Source organism: Meleagris gallopavo, chromosome 7 (assembly GCF_905368555.1).
Source record: "Meleagris gallopavo chromosome 7, MGAL_WU_HG_1.1, whole genome shotgun sequence".
NCBI lineage: Eukaryota > Metazoa > Chordata > Aves > Galliformes > Phasianidae > Meleagris > Meleagris gallopavo.
The window spans coordinates 35,894,902-35,915,915 of NC_139410.1; the positions used below are offsets into that span (position 1 = coordinate 35,894,902).

The 21,014-nt window shown below is 53.2% G+C and overlaps 1 protein-coding gene across 1 annotated transcript; it reads right to left on the reverse strand.

The window, feature by feature from the left end:
- Positions 1 to 1,064: 1,064 nt before the first annotated feature.
- Positions 1,065 to 21,014, reverse strand: ACVR1C (activin A receptor type 1C). Its single transcript, XM_085228063.1, has 9 exons — positions 20,811 to 21,014; positions 14,978 to 15,208; positions 9,457 to 9,702; positions 7,477 to 7,707; positions 7,108 to 7,275; positions 6,250 to 6,406; positions 5,999 to 6,123; positions 5,591 to 5,721; positions 1,065 to 5,424 (listed from the first exon to the last, which is right to left on the reverse strand). The coding sequence occupies exons 1-9, from the start codon at positions 20,881 to 20,883 to the stop codon at positions 5,299 to 5,301; spliced, it is 1,488 nt and encodes a 495-aa protein (XP_085084189.1). The 5' UTR covers positions 20,884 to 21,014; the 3' UTR covers positions 1,065 to 5,298.

Genomic DNA, 21,014 nt, shown 5'->3' on the forward strand with positions numbered 1-21,014 from the left:
GTGCCTTTGCCCTGCTCTGCTGAGCTGTCTCATGGGCTCCTCTCCATTTCCTAACCAGTAATAAAGATCTTCATAAGACAGGGCTCATTTTCAAGGTATCTTCAACAACAGCCCCCATGCTGAGGGTTGAAATTGTCTTGGAGTGTTACATTCCTTACCTCAGCTGCCATGATTTGACATGAAATCTTTGAACATTTGCAAAGTGTAAGATGATGATGATGAGCACAGCCAGTAAGTTCCCAGCAGCTCCCGTTGAACTTCCCAATGAAATCAGAAAGGTGTTTTACAATGGATGCAGCTTCAGCAATCCAGAAGTGCATGAAGTATCTGCATGATTTGCTCCACCTGACTGTATCTCACTGCAATAAACGTCAGGATTTCACAATGGCTTTGCACTGTGCACTGTTCAGCATCATAGAATCATAGAATGGCCTGGGTTGCAAAGGACCTCAATGCTCATCCAGTCCCAACCCCCTGCTGTGTGCAGGTCGCCAACCAGCAGCCCAGGCTGCCCAGAGCCACATCCAGCCTGGCCTTGAATGCCTGCAGGGACGGGGCATCCACAGCCTCCTTGGGCAACCTGTTCCAGTGCTTTCAGTATCTGAGAGTGGGTTTCACTGGAGCCCTCCCCGCCGTGTTCCAGGAGCAGGACATGGGGCGCTGAGCCCCGCAGCTTCCCCAGATCCCGGCAGCCTCCTCAGCCCGCAGCGCCGAGAGCCGCACTGCAGCGATCTGTTCGGCCACGAGAGGGCCCGAGAAGTCAGCGCCGACGGTTACCGCGCAGTGACTTCCTTCCTGCTCCGCTGGAAACCAATTTCTGAACAGCAAAGAGAGCTGCTGCGGGTTTGGCAGCGCTACGGAACGGGAGCGCTCCTCAGGAGCGCGCTGCTCTACCTCTGCATACCCGGAGCTGCGGCAGACACGGCCGGCGCTCGGCGGCTCGAGCAGGCTTTCCTGCGGGCTGCAGCCTTCCTGCCCTGCGTCCAGATCGCTGTGACTGAAACACCAGCCGCACATCTCCAAGGAGAGCTAAATGGAAAAGAACGGCAGTTAGCATCCCAGCGTGGCCCAGTGCCAGGGCCACTAACCCAGCTCTGGAATGCTCGGGAAGTGGTGGGAATGCCCCCAGGAGCAGACCGTGCCGTGTGCCACCGCGGTTCCCCGCCTCCCAGATCCACGGCCGTGCCCACACTCCTTACCAGGCAGAAGGAAGGCAGGAGGCATCCGTTCTCAGCAGCACGTGGCCCCGTACCTGAGGAGCACAGAGCTGGCACCTCAACACCGGTGTGCAGCAGTGACTGCAGCACAGTTGGCTGGCCTGGACACAAACATGGAACATCGGACTGGGCTCCTCTGGACCCAAAGAGCACTGAGCGTCCCTGAGCACCTCCACCTCCCAGCGTCCTACTGACGTGCCAGCGGGCGTTGGGCTCTCCAAGGGGAGCAGCCTGTGCTGGTGAGCCCCATCCAGCTGCTGCCGTCTTGAAAGCACGCACAGCACACCTCCTAGCAGCACTGTGCCCACAGCCAGAGCATCTCTGAGGCAGACTGCTTCCAAAGCACAGCAGCACACTTGCCTGAGCTCCCTGCAGCACCTGCAGGACAGAACTCACAAGCAACTGCCAGTTACACGGTGCTGACTGCAAGAGAACAAGAGAAGCCCACAGCATTCTGCAACAGTCGTGAACATCTCGATATGGCTTTGTAGCGGAGGATTTGGGCCAGCATATCTTTAAATTGAGCACAGCCCAACTTAAATTCCCAGGTTATGACCCTCTGGCCAAGGCTCTGCCACCTGCACAGCACAGGAGTTCTCCCTCACGGTCAGAGGGACCTTCCTGGGCTCCGGTGTGCCCTTGTCCTGGTGCTGGGCACTGCACAACAGAGCCCGGCCCCATCCCCTGCCCTTCAGCTGTGGGTCAGCTCTGCTCAGAGCCCTCAGCCTTCTCTCCTTTGGGCACACAGCCCCAGGGCTGCCTATGGCCGCCTCAGCCCTCCCCGCTGCCCTCCCAGCACAGACAACAAACAGAGCTCTGCACTTCATGGCAACACAACGGCAGAGTTGCTCAGTTTATTAAAATCTTCCCAACCTTTCTGAGAGTATATTGGTCTGTAAAATACGCATACAAAATACAGCATCTCTACTAATTATTTACATCCAGCAGCAACTTTAGCAACAGTTTTAAAAAGAACTTGCTGCAATGTACACAAGATTGGGTATTTCACAAGGTGCAGATTGAATTTCATCGCTAAGTTCTGAAGTATCGCAGTACTTCCAGATAAAGTATGAATGCTTCTGTATAGAACAGACAATTCAAGCTGGTTTTTGAGGTTGACAAAATGCTACGCATTTCTCTTTGGGGACTGAAAGAACCACAGCGGATTTAGACACAAATGTGATAGCTACTTTCAAAATACATTCGGTCTATTTATGCCAAAAATACATTCAGAGCCTTTGGTTACAGCTTATTGCACGTCTTATGTCCTGCAGAAATGCATTGTACCTCTGACTGCTTTCCTCCCCCATGTGCCCACAAAAGGTTCTGGGCACACAGAGCGGTTTCTCCCCAGTTCCCAACAGACAGAAGTGGTGTGAGATGGGATTTGCTATGGGGTTACGTGAGGGAATGAGTCCGGTGGAGCGCAAATGACCATAAGAACAGCGAAGTGCAAAAGAGATTGCAGTTTGAGTTTCTCATGGGGTATTTCATAGGGGAAGACTTAAGGAGACATAAAATAAAGGAGGTGCTAGAGAAAACGTTCGTTAATTCACTTTCCCTTTCAGTTCATGTTCTGCACGCATCATTGTAGGGTTTTACTACTAGTAAGCTTAAAAAAAAAGTAAATTCCCCCAGGTGAGAATAATGGCTTAAATAGGTCGGGAGGGCTGGGCGATGAGCAGCATCCAGCATCCCCAGGCCTGAAACATCCCACGAGCTGAAGAGTCTGCACTTTAAGTGCAGATTAGCAGCAGAGATTGTAATCTCTCTCTTAAGAAGCCCATGGCTCCCTAAGGAGCAAAGAAGTAACTGAGTATCACCTCTGTTATTAAACAGAGTTTACATGGAGGGAAAGGGTGATGGCAAGACAAATGTTGTGTTGTGTTTTTAAAGGGAGGGTACAGCTTACAAACATTTTAAAGCCCCATACAGCAACACCGGCCACCTGGCTCCCTTATGTTTACTGCAGTTTGTTAAGATGTATATTCACCTCTCAACAAAAGGCAAAAAAAAAAAAAAAAAAAAAAAAACACTGCAAAAAACACGGAGCTAAGGGAAAAGCAGGGAAAGCAGACCGATCCTTGTGGGAACCTCGCAGTGCCCTCACAGGGGTGAGGGTGGCACAAAGGAAGCAAAGCAGCAAGGAGAAATGACTCTCAGCCCACTGCTCTCAGTTTCACATCAGTTGTCCTACAGTTTCAGGGAGCTGATCTCAGTGGTTACCAGGTAGCCTTTTCCCACCCTGCAACCAACACCTCCAGGCTCTCTTTGCAGCACAAAGGGGTTTTTTCAAGTTATTCTCAATAGGAGCAAACTCTGAACCTCAGGTCTGCAAATCCTTTGATGCCCATGTGAGTATCACCATTGGGGTTACACACTTGCAGCATCTTAGGAAGTACCATCTGTTGAACTCTTGGTGAGGTTCATGCAGTAGAAGCAGATGAGAGTAAAATCCATCTGATGACTTTGATTACATCTCAGAAAGCAGGCTAGGCAAATTTTTCTGGCAATCTGGTAGAAATACTCTCACCATTCAGCAAACAGACCACAAAACAAGGCAGGGTTTGCACTGCTCAACACAGGCAGAAGCAGACAGAAATTATTCAAGGAGACACATTTCACTACATCCTACTTATGGGGCAATTAGCATCCACAGGAGTCCATAAAATCCTCATTTGTGCATCAGAAGGAAACATGGAATATTGATAATACTGATCATGCCACTCACTACAAGTTCAGCCCATTCCTCCATGCAGAAGCCCCTGCTCAAGAGGTTCCATGACAAATATTGAACATAAGGACCATAATCAGCCAAAATCTCACTTGCACAGAGCTGTGGTGCTACTCCGGATTTCTGCAAACCTTCACTACTTGGGGACGTCCCGGGCTTTAACTTCTCTGACCACCTGGATTTAGAAACACTACAGAAGCAAGATTGTTGCACAAGGTGTAATGCTGGCAAGCAAAGGCACGAAACCAAACACACAGCCGGGAGTGGGACAGAAGTCTTAGAGACTTCTAAGAAGCTGCTTAAAAATGCACACTTTCTCAGCTTCAGCAGAATTTCTCCCATTCCATCCCTATGATTCACCAGAATATTATTGCCTGCACTATCTTTCCTAGTGAAAAATCAATCGGCCTTTGATCGATGCACTCAGCTCGGATGAAAAGAACAAAATAACTTCCACTCCTGAGTATAATATTGTGTGTGAAACTGAGACAAGGAAAATAAAAGTTAAAAAAAAAAAGCAAAACCAAACAAAAACAGCAACAACAACAAAAACCAGGCTTTTGTTCACAATATTTATGCTCAGTGGAATTTTCATAGAATCATAGAATGGCCTGGGTTGCAAAGGACCACAATGCTCATCCAGTTCCAACCCCCTGCTGTGTGCAGGTCGCCAACCAGCAGCCCAGGCTGCCCAGAGCCACATCCAGCCTGGCCTTGAATGCCTGCAGGGATGGGGCATCCACAGCCTCCTTGGGCAACCTGTTCCAGTGCCTCACCACCCTCTGGGCGAAAAACTTCCTTCTAATATCCAACCTAAACCTCCCCTGTCTCAGTTTAAAACCTTTTTCACCTTATTTGCTTAGGTAAGGACAAATACAGTATTTAAAAATGCATTTTACTGACAGTCCCTTCTCAGATCCCTGCATCGAAGCAGCAAAAAGCTTGATGAGGTTTGGTCTTTTGCTGGGTTTGAGGATGAAGCGTGTGCTTTCTCTTGCAGACGTGCTTCAAGCAGCCCCAGCGATTTGCGGTACATTGGCTTTGACAAGGACAGAAAGCACAATAGCAGAAGGTACATTTACACCGACGTGTTTAAAGCTCCTTCCTGCTATTCACCTAGCGTCCCATCTTCCTCAGGCAGCCCAACCAGCAGCTTGCTGTACACAGCGAGAGCTACAGGTCAAAATGAGGCCCTTCCAGCGGCCAGCTATGAAGCCAGCTGGCAGCACTCTGTTCTGGGCACTTAAATACCGACCTGCGTCTCATGAGGTAGACCAAAAAGAAAAATAATATCACATGTCAACAAACGAACAGCAGAACGCAGTGCCCTCCTCCTGCTGGGAGCCGTTAGGTTTTGGAGTCCTCCTGCACACAGAGCTGTGAAATGGTCTTCTTGATGCGCAGAGCAGTGAGCCGTGCCGCACCATTGGCGTACCAGCACTCCCGCATGATCCGGCCCATCACCCGCAGTGCCTGCAAAGTGTCGTGGGGACAGGGGAGAACACTGGGCATCAAACACAGCTCTCTGGGACAGCAGCATAACAGCCATGCCGTTCGCTAGGAGCCACACCGACCGCCCTATGGCTCACTGAGCAACTCTGTCTGCATCCAGAGAGGCTTCCTAAAGAACTGCTCTTACCTCACAGCTCTGCCACTGGTTTGGAATATTTGGTCGGAGCTTCTGCTCACAAACCACCCTTCTCATATCTTCTATCGAGGGATCAGAAGGCACGACGTCGTAGTAAGGCAGCTGGTACTCCTCAGTGATCCCTAGAGAGATGCAGCAGAACGTCACAAGATGCACAGCAGCCCCAGGATAAAAGCATGGCTGATGTTTCCGTGGGCAAGGAGAAGGAACAGAGCAACTTTTGTGGCCATCTCATTTCCTGGTGGAGAACAAATCCTCAGCAACAGATTTATTTCCACCTTCACATCCTGCCAAGATAATTGAGAGTGCAGGGCCAGGGACACAGCTCCTTTAATTGCTCTGTGTTTATCTGGGATAAAAGCAATCCAGATTGCAAAACGCCGAGGGCAGACGGCTCACCTCCAACACAACACCTCCGTGCTATCTCCCAGTACACCAGCCCAAGAGAGTAGATGTCCGCACGCTTGAAGGACTCAAAGATGTTGGTGTTCATCGCGTCATCCAGTATCTCGGGAGCCATGTACCTTTAAAGGGGACACGGGTCACAGAATCACGCCCCGGCAGAATGGTTGGCTTGGAGGGGCCCTCACAGCCCCCCATTCCCCTGCCCTGGGCTGGCTGCCCCCTGTCCCATCCTGCTGCACCCATACCTCCTCGTCCCCACCCGCGGGTTCTGGGGGATGTCGATGGTGTTGAGCACGGAGTCGTGCTTCACTGCCAGCCCCAGGTCTGCGATGGCACAGCTCTCGTTCCTCTTCACCAGGATGTTCTTGGACTTCAGGTCCCTGTGAGCGATCGCCGGTTTGCCTGTTGATGGAAAGGAGAGTGCTGGCTGTTCCGATGGCCACAAAGAGAATTGTAATGTAATGAGTGAGCAAAAGAAAAGCGATTGCAATCAGCTTTGGTGCTCTTCCTTGTAAAAGACATGACAGTCGATCCCATTCCAAGTAAAGCTCTGCTTAATGCTATCCAATTAAAAAACAGCAACAAGACCTTGAAGGTGTTTTTGTTCAAATGTTTGCATTTCAGGGACAGAACTGCTAAATTCCACTCCGAAGTCATGTAGGGAACTGCTCATCAGTGCACCCTCCAGTGGCTGCTCCTACAAACACTCACTTATGATGACTGGAGCAGGCCAGGAGTGCCTGGGAGAGCCTGACCAGCTCTGCTGAGCCATCACATAACAGCAGAGAGCTTTGTCTGATTATAGAGCAGATCTTCATGTCTGACTGGCAAGGAAGGGTCTGTTTGGGCTGTCTCCCAAAAAAAAACAGTGCTGAAGTTCAGAAAATTTGCATTTTAAAAGCTGAGAGGACTGCAAACTCAGTCGGGCTGACTGTTTCCTATCTTCCGTTTGCACTGTATCACCTACACTTACGCTAAGAGCATTTCTTGCACTGCAACAGCATGTAGAATGCTCTACTGCCAGCTAAGCATTTCTGCCAGCAGCACTGCAGTCCCTTAATGCAGGTGAAGATAGGATCAGGAGGAGGAGGAGGAGCGCTCACCCTGCGTGCCCACGATCTCCATGTGCAGGTGTGCCAGGCCGCTGGCGATGGACAGTGCCAGCCTCACCATGCCCTCCGCCGTCACCGTGCCCCTGTTCAGGTAATCAAACAGGGAGCCCTGCTCGTGGTACTCGGAGACGAGCCACAGCTGGGTCCAGGTCCCGTTGTCTGTCAAGAGGAAGCAAGGAGATGCAGCTGCCTAAGAGAAGGACGAGCCCTCCCTGCCCTTTGGCCAGCGCCCACCCCAGCCCACAGACTGCCCAGACGGGGTCTCAGAGCACCCAGAGCCCTCCCCAGGCAATGTGCGGTGATGGTCTGCTTCCCAGCCAGCCCTCAGCTGTGAAATGGAATCAGGAAACGCCATCGTACCCTTGTTATCAGCAGCAATAAAGCCCAGGATGTTCTCATGTCTCAGCATAACCGTCTGATAAATCTCTGCCTCCCGGAACCAGGACCGCTCGTCTCTCGAGGAGAAGATTTTCACAGCCACGTCCTCCCCGCACCACTTCCCACGCCACACTTCTCCGAAGCGGCCCTTCCCTACGATCTCCTGCAGAACGATGGTCCTCGCAATGGTTCTCTGTACGAGCAGAGGTAAGCCTGGTTCAAAAAGAAAGCATAGCATCGGTGAAACACTTCACCAGCAGCTTTCCAAGGCCGAAGTCAGAGGTCTTCCAGTGAGTTGGCAGACAACAACGCTTCCCCAGATCAAGTTTTCAATTTTACTTTCCATCTGATGCACATCTCCCACTGCTGGACATCAGACAGCCGAGGCCACACTGCACCCAGCACAGCCCACACCGCCCTGCCCTGCACAGAGAACGCAGCGGGCTCAGCCCAGGCTGCCCTGTGTCACATTCACCTCTCAGAGATGGGCCATATCCCCAGGGCTGTGAAATACCAACAGCAATAACATTTTTCTCGCTTGGAGCACGCATACCCACGCTCTGCCCCTATGGCTGTGTCTGCTGGGAATGCAAAAGCCATCAGAATTAATAGCATCCGACCTGCACTTGGTCTCTGCTGTGCACTCCTCTGAACAGGGAGTCATTTTCATGCATACGGAGCTCTACACGTGCTCCTGGTTTCCCGCTGGGCTGTGCCTTGGGCAGGCATGGAAAATCTGGTTAATTAAACTCAGCACCCTTCACATATTTCTCACCTATTAATAAGATGAAGCACAATATGTGTATTTTTTCAGATAAATAAATATCCTAGTTAGAACAAATCGGGCCACACAAACTAGATGTACCACAGTGTGATGAACTGGAACTTGGAGATTTGCGATTCGCTGGCTTAGCACGTTCTCAGTACAGCAGAGCAGGCAGGATACAAGAAGGAGAATACGTTACAAAAGGTTGGGATTCTGCTCCATAGAAGTGTGTGCATTAATGGTATGCTGGTGCCCTCGGGAAGATCCTGGAGCACCTCTCTGACTCACCCAGCTCTGCGGCCAGCCACAACACATCAGCAGTAATGCCTCCGTTAGCACTGGCAGCAGACATCTGAATCATGCTGCGTTAACTTCTGTACCAGAACAAGGGATTGAGCTTGGCTACCTGACAAGACCATCCACCAAGGCCCTGCTGCCTTCCATTCACTTGCTCAGCACGGGACTCACAGTGCCCACACTCAGGGTACTCTGCACAAGCACTGCCAGCACTTGGAACCTGCTTCAGGAACCTGCACTGGGGAACCCCAGAGCTCCCTTCCAAATCAGATGGTTCAGGGATTTTGATGTCCCCAATGGCCTAAAGGGGTGGTTTTGCAGTGGGACCAGATGATCTTAGTGATCTTTTTCAACTTTAGTCACAAAACCATAGAATGGCTTAGAATCATAGAATCACAGAATCACAGGACGGCCTGGGTTGCAAAGGCCCACAGTGCTCATCCAGTTCCAACCCCCTGCTGTGTGCAGGTCGCCAACCAGCAGCCCAGGCTGCCCAGAGCCACATCCAGCCTGGCCTTGAATGCCTGCAGGGATGGGGCATCCACAGCCTCCTTGGACAACCTGTTCCAGTGCCTCACCACCCTCTGGGTGAAAAACTTCCTCCTAGTATCCAACCTAAACCTTCCCTGTCACAGTTTAAAACCATTCCTCCTTCTCCTATCAACCTATGTAAACAGTCATTCCCCCTCCTGTTTATATGCTTCAAGAACTGGAGGAAGGTTAGGTTGGATGGGACCATAAAGATCCTCTAGTTCCAACCCCCAGCAGCAGCTCAGGCTGCCCATGGCCCCATCTATGGCCTCGGGCACCTGCAGGGATGGGGCACCACACATCTATGGCCCAGAAGCAGGACAGACGCCGGCGGGCTGCAGATGCAGCTCACACAGACGCCCACATACCAGAGCCGGAGCCAGACGTCGTCATGTCGTAAATGAGGTCCTTGAGCGTCTTGCCCGCGCTGACCAGGTTGCACTCGGAGAGCGGCTCCTCCACGTTGGGCGGCTTCGTCCTGCCGCGGGCGCAGCGCCGGCCCTGGCAGCCGCAGGCAGCCAGCACTGCCACGAGGGACAGGACGCAGATGGGCACGGCCACTGTCGCTGCCAGCACCACGGGACCCACGGCGGCACGACCGGGGGACTCGGAGGCTTTAGGGAGAGACGAGGGAAGAGGTGGGAGAAACAGATGGTCAGTGAGGGACTGCTGGGGGCTGAGCTGTGCCGTGACCCAACGGCTCGCAGCCCACGGGGAGCAGGGCCCCGCCTGCTCCTTCGGGTTTGTGCATGGATTTCTCGGCGCCAGCCCAGCCAAATGCAGGGCCTTGGAGAAGCTGCCTCCCTAACACCTCTTGGGTCTAATGAGGCATTAACAGGATTCCTAAGGCAGAACACTCGGAAAACTTGTGCTCACAAGCTGTGTTTTACAAGGGTCAGGAGAATGGACTGTCCCACACCACTTTCTGCTTTAAAATGATATGGGAAAAGCACACGGCAAGAGGCTGCAGGAACACATTACTAAGGGATTGCACATCCATACACAGACTCCTAAGGCCTAAGGAGTTGTGAATAATCTAAATAAGCAAACAAACAAACAAACAGCCACTCAGAATCAAAAAACACCGAAGCACAAGTACCCTATGGCGGATCCACAGACTATCAAAGCCTGGGGAACCGTGCACCTCACACCCCACAAAGTCGGCCCCGGAGCAGCTACAGAACACCCAGAGCCTCTCTCCCTCCAGAGAGCACTCAGCAGTGTGCACACAGCACTTCTGGGGGCAGCGGGGCTCTCTGGGTGCTGCACAGCCCCAGCACTGGTCTGTGTTGTGGAGGAGGAGGAGGAGGAAGGATGTGGAGCTTCCCAGCCCAGCTGAAGGTTACGCTCCTCCAGGTGCAGTGACACCAGCCGCAGTTTCTCCCAGAGCAGAGCACAGTGCCAAGATGTGCCCTCGGCAATGCAGGGGTGCCGGGCTGTGATCAGCTGTGCAGAGCTGCCTTCTTCCTTCTGCCCAGCTTTGACCAAGGGAAAAAAGAAAACAGAGTTTTAACATGTTGTTAACAGGTCTGCGTCTGTTTGCAGTGTGCAGCTCAAACCGCTCTGCAAACAGAAGTTTCAGACAGATCCACTCGCGAGGCTGACATCCAGCACCAGGGATGCAAACAGACACCAACTCCACGACCTAAGCAGCACTTTTGGAATGAAATGGACTTCAGCAACACTTACAGGTCTGCTCTGAGACTGCTGCTGCAGGGTGGGAGCTCAGGGTGGGGCACAGAAGGGGAGGGGTTGGAGGATGGGGTTCCCAGAACAGCTTGGGTCTGCACTGAGCTCCTTGGGGACACAGAGGCCCCCCGCCCAGGGAAGCCTGCTGGGAGGAGCAGCTGGAGCCCGCAGCAGCCATCTCCTAGCACTGGTAGGGAAGGCAAAGCACTGGTGGCAGCCACTCCGGTCCTGGCCAGGCCTGCACAGAGCACGCATAGGAGACTCGGGAATTACCAGCGCTGTGGTTTCTGCTGCACCTCCCAGCGCTGACCCCACAGCGCAGCTCCTGCAGCCACAGCTCCACCTCTGGGCTCACAGCCGGCACCCGTGGGGCTGCTCCAAAATCACATCCCGGGGAGGGACAAACAGTGCCAGTGCAAAACACACAGCACGCGCCGAACAAACAGCAATTCAGGACCAAATCACCAAATGAGTGTGGTAATGTTTACAGAATTGTGCAACGCTCAACTCTTTGGGAAATAAGAAAACCTCTCATGGATACCTAAAGCACTAAAATCAACACCATTAATCAAAACATGTTGCAATTTCTTATTTCTAATCTATTATTGACTTACTGATCAGGAATAGGCCCTGCAGATGTGTTGTCATGTATGAAACAAAAATAGAACATCTGGCAACCTCCAGCAATTTCACAATGTGGTGCAGCTCTCTTCCAAGTGGTGTAAACAGGAGTGCTTTCAGGCAGGAAAAAAAGAAGGATGGTTCTCTTTGCTCCCATGGAAAAGACATTCTCTCACACAGCACCTGCCTGGCTTTTGATATGCCACCTTAAGACTCCCGAAAGCACAAAACTATTCATATTTAAGTTACCAAACTTTTCAGAGATGGAAAAAGAAAACCAAAACCATTCTTTCCATTGCTGTAAGGAAATACATTGCATTTAATGCAGAGTTCCATGACTGCAGGCTTTCAGGACATCCGGAAAGCAGCTGGGAAAGGGCTGCCGAAGGGTGCCGAGGTTCAAGGAAAGCCATCGGGGATACAGCTGTGAGATAAACAGAGCATTATCGAAATTGCTGTTTCCCTGCCCCTGCCCCCACCTCCCCTTCCGCTGCCTGTGCTCTTACAAATCCCCGCAGAGGACGCGGATCTGGGACAGGCGAGGTGCGTGCAGCCAGCAGCGCACACGGAGCGGCCACGAAGGCTGCAGCACCGCCTGCAGGGCTTCTCAGGGCGGGCATCCCCAGGGCACAGCGCTGAGCTGCGCGGACGGAGGAGCAAATGAGTTCGGGCTGAGGGCACCGAGAGCTGCGCGCAGCACCCCTCCCGCCCCCCGCTTTTTCCGGTCCTGACCCCGTCCTGATGGCCAGGCTGCCGCAGACCGAAACGCCTCCGTCAGAAAACAAAGCGGAAAGCGGCCAGCTGGATGAAGTGGCTGCAGCACAACACGACCTGCAGTAACACACGCTGTCAGCGCTGCGCTCCAGCACCGGCTCCCGCACTCATCCACTCAGAGGAACCGAAGTGGCCGCGCAGAAGGGAGAAAAATATATCAAAATATCTCCCGGCCTCTCCTTTTGTGCTCCACTCTCCATCCTCCCTGCTCTTAGCCATCAGCGCATTCTGGGAAGTTACTGGAAAGCCTCTTCACTCACTATCTGCAGCTTCCTCCGAACTCTGTTCTTCACCAAGTTAGTGCTGGGAAGGCAAAGTGAAGCGTTGTCGTCCTGCTCAGTAACAGACAATTAATGCCAATTTTATAAGGTTCACATTTTATAATGTGAAATTTGTAAAAGCTCTCATACAGCAGTGTCCACTTCTTGAATACTGACACTTAAGTGAATGGAATGCACAGATAAAGGTTTTGGTGTCTTGAGGTGCTTTCAAGCAGGTAAATATAATGGAGTGTCATTATCCACAGAATGGAACACCTCTCCTGTGAGGACAGGCTGAGAGCTGGGGGGCTGAGTAGATGGAGAAAAGAAGGCTGCGGGATGACCTGGGAGCAGCCTGTCAGTATCTAAAGGGGAGAGACAAGAAAGAAAGGACAGATCCTATAGCGGGGTCTGCGGTGATAGAACAAGGGGAAATGGCTTCAAGCTCAAGGAAGGGAGATTTAGGTTAGATATAAGGAAAAGGTATTTTACAGTAAGGGTGGTGAGGCACTGAACAGGTTGCCCAGTGATGTGGTTGATGCCCCGTCCCTGAAGACACTCAAGGCACGGCTGGATCAGGCCCTGGGCAACCTGATGGAGCCGTGGTGTCCCTGTGCATTGCAGGGGAGTTGGACTGGATGGCCTTCAGAGGTCCCTTCCAACTCTAAGGATTCTATGACTCTATGTTCATACAAAACCTACAGGCAATATTGAAAAGAGGGAGAGAGAGGGAGAGAGGCAGAGAACGTTGCCTGGCAATTAGTCTTCCAGTACAAGCCATCTTTTCCACCAACATGGACATACACAAGGGACGTGTATCCAGCTCTATCCCACTTTTTCTCTCCCTGCTGCACATTCCCATGCTGCAGGTGTGAGCAGCAATGGGTGCTGCCAGTGCCTCCATGCCGGCTGGGCAGCAGCAGGGAGAGCCGTCAGTCCAACTCACACCTCTTGTCAACCCCACGGCTACTCATTCTGCCCCACAAAGCTCTGCCACTTTGTGAGGAAGGGCCCCTCATTATTGTGGTTTAAATAGCAGAAACCTGGGGTACATTCAGAGCAACAACAAAACCCCCATCACTGCAAACTACTTCTGCGCTTTGGAACGTATCGTCCCCTAATGCAGAAGTATGGTAACGAAATCATGGCAGCGAGTGCATGAAAAGCAGATGGGAAGCCTGCATCTGCCCCCAGAAAGGTTTGTCTTCACACACTGTGAAAAGCTCAGCTCAGAACAGGAGCAGCCTCCTCTCGTGCAAAGCAGCAATGGGAACTGTGCAGCTGAACACAGCACACAGGTGTGGCCCGAGGAATGCTTTGCTCTGATGGAGCCTGAACACAGTTGGCACACAGCTCCTCCTCTGCAGATACCCAAGCCCAGCGGGGTGCACTCTGTGCCGCTGCTGTAGGGAGCTGCTTCGGGCGGGTTGGACCAGAAAGTGCCAGAGAACCCTTCCAGCCCTGCAGTGCTGCGATACAGCGAGGGCTGTGTGAAGAGGGGCTGTCAGGGCAGGCACTGTCACTTTCTGACTACCATGAGTTCCCCTAAATGTTCAGAGGAAAGGGCTCAGGCTAAAAATTAATTAATTTTCTCTGGTGCTGAAATACAAAACCAGAGATTTCACAAACCCAGCCCAAACATTGGGAACAGACATGTCTCCATTCTCAGCTGTAGGCAGCAGCTTCTCCCAGGCCCCAGCATCTCAGCCTACACAAGTGTGGCGCTTTGCTTCTGCATTTCTGGAGCTCAGCTACCACTGGCATCTCCCTTCTGCTGTCAGCTGGAAGATGTGCACCTGAACAACCCTTAGCCATGAGCAGCAGGCACGGCTCGTTCCCATGGATGAGATTCACAGCTCTCCTCCCACCCTTTCCCTGTGGTCACCTGCCTATTGCTCACATATCGAATGGTGTTACAGGAGCATTTCATCCTGCCAAGTATTAACAGAGTGCTTTCACTGTGCTGCTAACGATAGCAGCTTGAGTGGAAGCTGTAACTATAAATTACACATTAATCCACATCTTTCTTACCTGTAAGATCTCTCACTGCTCTAAGTACATCAAAAGCTGTCATCTGATAAAGCTGAGTATTTGACAGCTTACTGTAAAGCTTGGATTAGACACAAACCCGGGAGAGAAGGGTGAAGTATTTTGCCAATAATTAAATCTAAAACCAGTGCAAACATACATTTTTTAAAGGACCAAACCAACTCCATTGCACAGCAATGGCTCCAGCACTGTGCAGTGCACTCAGCTCCTCCATCCCTGGGAGGCAGGAATTTCATTCACACCTTGTGTCTGCTGGGCAGGCATTGCTAACACAACCAAGCTCTGAGCAAGGCCGTCCACAGGCTGCTCCCCTGTGCTGCATGGGCCAAAAGCTGAAGGCAAACCTGCCTGCTTGCTGAGACACCAGGACTCCCCCCCGACAACGACAACCACAAACACCACCCCCTCAGCTTCAGTTCTGCTGCCAGCCCCCCGAGCAGCACCCAGCCACGCTCTGCCCACGCCAGCGCAGGCACTGCAGCGCCGCAGCACGCACCTACGGGCAGGCGGAGGGTGATGTTGTTGCAGAAGTCGGTGTAGCAGCACTCGGTCTTGGTGATGTTCTTGGAGCTGTGGCAGAAGACCTGAGCGTTGAGCTCCGGGAGGGACACGCAGGATTTGATCACCTCCTCCTTGCCGTTGGTCAGCATGACCGAGGCCCAGCACGCTCCCTCCGTCTGGCAGGTGAAGTTGGTGTGCTCGCACAGCTGGCACACGCACTGGAGCCCTGCAACACACGGTTCTGTGAGGACAGGGCGAGCGGTGCTCCTGCAGCACCCCGCCCACCTGCCCTGCCCCACCATGGACCCGTGGGATGCGTTCTGCACACCTCCGCTGGGTCAGCGGCACCTGCAAGACGGAACTCTGCTCTGGGGTCTGCACAGAATAAAAAAGCATTATCCTTGCACCATCCTGTTGCTTTGGGAACACGGCCAGGCTGCAGAGCACTATTTATTTTACTTAAAGATGACGTCTAAAAAGCAAAACCGCGAGGTGACTCAAATCTCTGATGGGCACCAGGGCCAGAAGAGCACCATTCCATCGCTGAGCCACGCTCAGGAAGGCAGCGCAGCCCCGCACGCACTGCAGTCCTCTCTGCCGGGCACCACCTGCCCAAGCCAGGAGCTCCACCAGGCTGTGCCACCACACTTGATCACACACATCGCACAGCACACCCAGCCAGCGGAAGACGACAGCACAGAGAGCGCCCACCCCTCCGCGTAACCTACTGCATCCAAAGCCCACATCTGAGGAGGGACGCAGCCGAGGCAGAGCGAGCTCTGGCAGACATCACCACGAATCCGATTTCCGTCTCTGCCACACAGTTTGTTGTCTTTACAGCAATCTTCATCCCGTGCTACAAGGAACAGCTTACGGTGTTTATCCTCAGCTCGGGCCCTACAAACTTCCCTGGCACCACATGCCCGTGTTTATCCCACCCGCAGGCAGGCAGGGCTGCAGCTCTGTGCAGGGAGAGCACAGCCACCCAGTGAGCTGCTCTGAGATGCATCATCATGGTCCTGGGGTGGGCAGGGGTGAGACCCGGCACATCCAGGGAAATGAGACATCAGGAGGGAAAACACTTCGTCACTAACGCTGCAAAACAAAAGCATTACTTGAGGAAATGAAAACAAACTGCTCCTGCAGGGTATTCAGTGATTCAGATACGCCATTATGCTGCTTTCTCTCACCTTCTCAAGGCTAAAAATAAAATAGGAAATGGTCTTTCAATGCCATTCTCAGTAGATAACTGTGTTATCTATACCCTGACACTCTGTGGTGGTTTCAGATGAGCGCAGGGGGAGAGAAGGGCGCCCCGGAGCCCTGTGTGCCCGCTCTGGCCGAGCTGGGGCCATCAATTATTGCCCAAATGAAGGGCTTCACCCTTCCACCTGGAGCCTATTCACAGCCGGGGGCTGGAGCTGACATGTGTCCAACAGCCAGCTCACTGCAGGCAGAGCAAAGCACCGCTGCACGAAGGTTGGCATTTCCTGCTGCTGTGCTCAGAGCGCTCTCTTGGAGCCCAGGTCCAGTTTTCCTATTAGTTCTGGACGTTCTGCTTGAAACTGACCCATCCCATTCACTGCCCGCAGCTGAAACCAGGGCTCTTCACCACAGAGTTCTTTCTTCAAGACCATTACACCTCACAGAACAAAAAGTTTATGGGTACAAGCTGTCAGTACGGCCTCATCACAATATCACTGCTTCTGAAAGTGGAGTGTCCAGCCTCCAGGTGAACCCCCACCCCAGCAGAACACATCAGAGCCCCTCCACCAGCTCCTTCCAGCTCTGCTCTGGCCCTGACAGTCCCCACTGCCACCACCCTGTCCCATTTCTCTACTGAGCAGCCCCTCAGCTGCACGGTGCTCCTGCAGCCAGCCTGCAGTACTGCACAGTGTGCAGAAGAGGAGGGACGAGGGACAAGAAGGGCTTAAAAGGAAAGGATCAAAGGGGCAGGAGGAAAACACACTCCCAGATTTCAAAACAAGGCAGTCTTAATGCAGTAACAAGAACAACTCTGTTATTTACTCAAGCATGGCAACATTTCCCTTAACACATTGCATTCTCTTGTTGAGAAATTAGGAGAAAGAGGACAAGCGAAATCCTGCGGCCTCGCAGAGCTATGCCTGGCATCCAGCAGCCTCTGGCCCCACACACGCAGCCGTCCCACAGCCCCACGTCCCCACACAGGGATGGGCTGAGCCCCGGGGCTGCACGGCCCCTGCCCTGCAGAGCAGTTGGGGCTGACCTTACCCAGAGGGGCTGCAGTGCCAGGAGGGGCAGCGGGTGGGTTCACAGTGCCAAACTCACAAGGAAAGCCACTTCTAGCTAGAGAGACCATGTGGAATGGGTGCTTCGGCATCGTTAAGGATGTTTTTTCTTCTGTTCTTGCTATAGGAATTGCAACAGATGGAAGAACACGAGTTCCGACACCGGCTTAAGGACTGCAGCGAACAGTGACAGCAAGCAAAGATATGCAGTGCAGGTTTGGAAGTTAAACGGAAAGAACAGAGGATACATGTGCCATAGACTGACCCGTATGTGGCATGGGCTGAGGCTGCAGGAGGAGGGGACTTGCTGCCTCCTGCGAGCTCTGCATTTAGCGCAGACTCCTCACTATGCAGATTAGCACGGCAGTAATCCTCCATTAAGTCATAATCTGCCACTATCCACAACGGTGAGCAGGTCCTGACTGTGCCTACCAGGCAGCAGAGTGCCTCAAAATGAAATCTGAGCGCAGACGTTGACCACGTGCAAAGAAACGTGCTGCCGTGAGGCAGAGCCGCTCTCACCTTTACCACGAGCCCATCCTGCTCCTCTCCAAGCAGCCGTGCAGAGCATCTTACAGCCAGTGCAGCTGTATGTGGCAGGGGGCCCCACGTCTGCTATGCCATGGCAGGGGCGGCCCAGAGGCGGCCGTGCTGCCCAGTGCCCCATCCCCATTAGGAGGAGCAGGGAAACACTGCCGGCACCGGTGGCACGTTGCAATGGGCACAGAGCCTGAAAGGCACGGAGCAGGTGGGGGGTGAGACCAGCTCAGAATTGGGCTCTTCTGCGGAGTCTTAGAAAGAAATGGTAGCTCACATTGAGAAGATGAATGGGATCAGGGTGTAAGTCTTACCTCCACCACTTAGGATAAATCATCACAGAATCACAGAGTTATAAAGGCTGGAAAAGCCCTCTTGGATCCCCACACTCCTCCCCAGCCCAGCCCCTGGAGAACGGGTGCCCTTGGAAACCTGGCTTTGAAGATGAAGATATGGATGTTTTGAAACTACTGCAATAAGAAGAGCAAAGTAGTTCAGATCAGTGCTTGCAAACCCAAAGTATCTCTGTTTCGCCTCATTCCACAGTGCCCACATACGTGCTGATGGAGGAGGCACTGAGGTGTGGGTTCTGCATCCAGCTCAGGTTATCTGCAATCCAACTCTTCAATATGTGTCACTTATTCTTGCTGCTGCAAAGCTGAAGATGAACCAACAACAGAGAGGTAAAATGCCACTTGCGTAAGAAAAACAGAATGTGCAAAGATCGTTTGTGCTGGAGAAGATCACTTCAGGAGCCACATCCAGCACAGAGCTGCTGCCTCTTCAGGCTCCAGTCGGACTTTGCTCTGCAGGGCAGAACAGCGAAGGGCAGCTCAGAGCCTGACAGCAGAGAGCTGCGAGGGGGGAAGCATTTCTGACCTGGGATGGAGTTATTACTCAAGCAGCTCGCCCTGTTATCTGCCCCCTGCTCACCTCCACGTCGCTGCTCTGTAGCCCCCAGTGGTACTGAGTCCAGATGGGTCCGGACTGAGTCCTGGACAGCCATCCACACCAGTTCAGACTGAGCCCTGGACAGCCATCCACACCAGTTCAGACTGAGTCCTGGACAGCCATCCACACCAGTTCAGACTGAGCCCTGGACAGCCATCCACACCAGTTCAGACTGAGCCCTGGACAGCCATCCTCAGCGGCTGCTGAGGCCCTGAACCCACGCCACGCTGTGCCCCACCACATCCCACCTCCAGCTGCTCATCTGACCGCTCCCCACAGACCGCCCGGCGCTCACAGCACCAGGACTGGCTCTCAACACAACCCAACTCATTGAGCGTTAAGCACTTGGCATTCTCACTGCTTTATTATTAGACCTTTTATTATTATTGTTAAAGCTTTCCTTTTGTAAAAGCAATGGAAAAGAGCATCAGCTCTCACAGCCGTGAGAAGAGCAGCGCAGCCATACCTTGGCACAGAGCAGCACATTAAATCCTCCAGCAAAGGGGTACGACTGCTTTGCCACCACGGTACGTAGGGGTGCTTTCTGCTTTTGGTACATCACCACAGGCATTTCCACACTCCACAACAAACTGCACTGCAGAACCTGCCACAGGGCACCTCCACAACCGCTTTTATCAACAGCTGCGTGTTTTGCAATAGGGGAAAGACAAAGAGCTAAAGTTTGATTGTTTGGATTTTAACACTGCACTTATTGCATAGCAAGAGCCCAGTTCTATGCTGTTCTCATTCATTTATCCCTGTTTGGCAGTTTTCAGCTGCAACCTGTTCTGAGCGGGGATCCACCTCTCCCAAATGCACAGCGTGTCTGAGGAGTCTCTCAAGAAATGGGAACAGTGCTGACATTGGGTGCCAGGTGAGCCCCCGGGCAGCACTGAGCAGCTCCCACCCCTCACTCCACGGCCCCTCCAGCACCCTGAGCAGCACAGGAGGGACCGCGGCACTGAGCGCGCTGCAGGCAGAGGAGATGGGTAGCAAAGGTGGTGGAGCAAAGGATTAAACTGCCAATAAACCCAAACACCAACCCAGCACAGACCTGAGAACAAGCCCCAGTTTCAAGCAAGTCCACCTGAGGGATGAGAACACACAGAACAGTGGGACAGCTCACCGTGTCTGCAGCAAAACCCTTCTCCTCTTAACCCTACAAACGTTCCCAAGCACTGAGATGCACTGATAGCTCCTCAGGACCCTGCAGTGCCCAGTGCAGCGCTCAGCCTCACTGGAGAGGCAGACAACCAACAGGGTGGGAAGAACAGAGAACAAACCCACAGCAATCCAAGAGAAAAAGCCATGCAAGATGGTTGAATACAACGATAAAGCCAACTCCTCTTTCCCAGGAGGGATCACGCAAGTCCTTTGACACGAGAGGCTTTGTCCCTTCCCATCAGCTGGGGCTGCAACCACCTCTGTGGCAGCAATCTGGGTATCACACCGTGAAACTGCCACGGTGGAGACACTGAGAGAAAAGCAAACTGCAGAGAGCCTAACAGAGTAACTCAGATCTGTTCTACTGCATGCTGTGCTGCTGCACCTTAAAGATAAAGGTCGTTCTGTAAGCCTGCACCTGAGACCCAGGGTTAGCTTTTAAAGGAAAGTACGAGTAGAGTGAACACCCCATAGTGCTATGAGGGAAGCAGCTGGCTTGGGAGAGGGCAGAGCAGGACACGGCTCTGCTGGTGGGGATGGGATGGGGCACGGCACTACCTCCGAGCCCCAAGGGAACACCGAGTGAATGCTAACACACTGCAGGACGAGATGCAGCGGGTACGGCCCGTCAGAACCCCCCGCTCAGGATCTTAAGAGACATCAGAGCCGGGGAGCGTGGGCTGGAACCAGCGCCGGACCGGCAATTCCCCGTAAATCCCACCTGACCTATTTCTGGCGGATACACGTTGATCATAATTAAATGCATTAAGCTCTTTAACCTCCCGAGAAACAACGCTGACCCCGGCCAGGCGGCGCACAGCGTTCGGAGTGCCGGGCCGGGGGTCGCGGGCACCGAACGACACCGAACGACACCGAACGGCCCCGCCGCCCCCCGCCGCCCCCTACCTGCGCACAGCCACACGGCGGCGCCCAGCAGCGGCAGCGCCGCCCGCAGCGCGGAGTTCGGTGCCCGCCGCATCGCCGCGCATCCACGCCGGGGCCGCAGCCCGCAGCCCCGCGTCCCGCCGGCCGCTCCGTGCTTTACGCGGCGGGGAGGGGCCGCCCGGCACCACCTTCCCCTCGGCCACCGGGCCGAACCCGCCCGCGGGA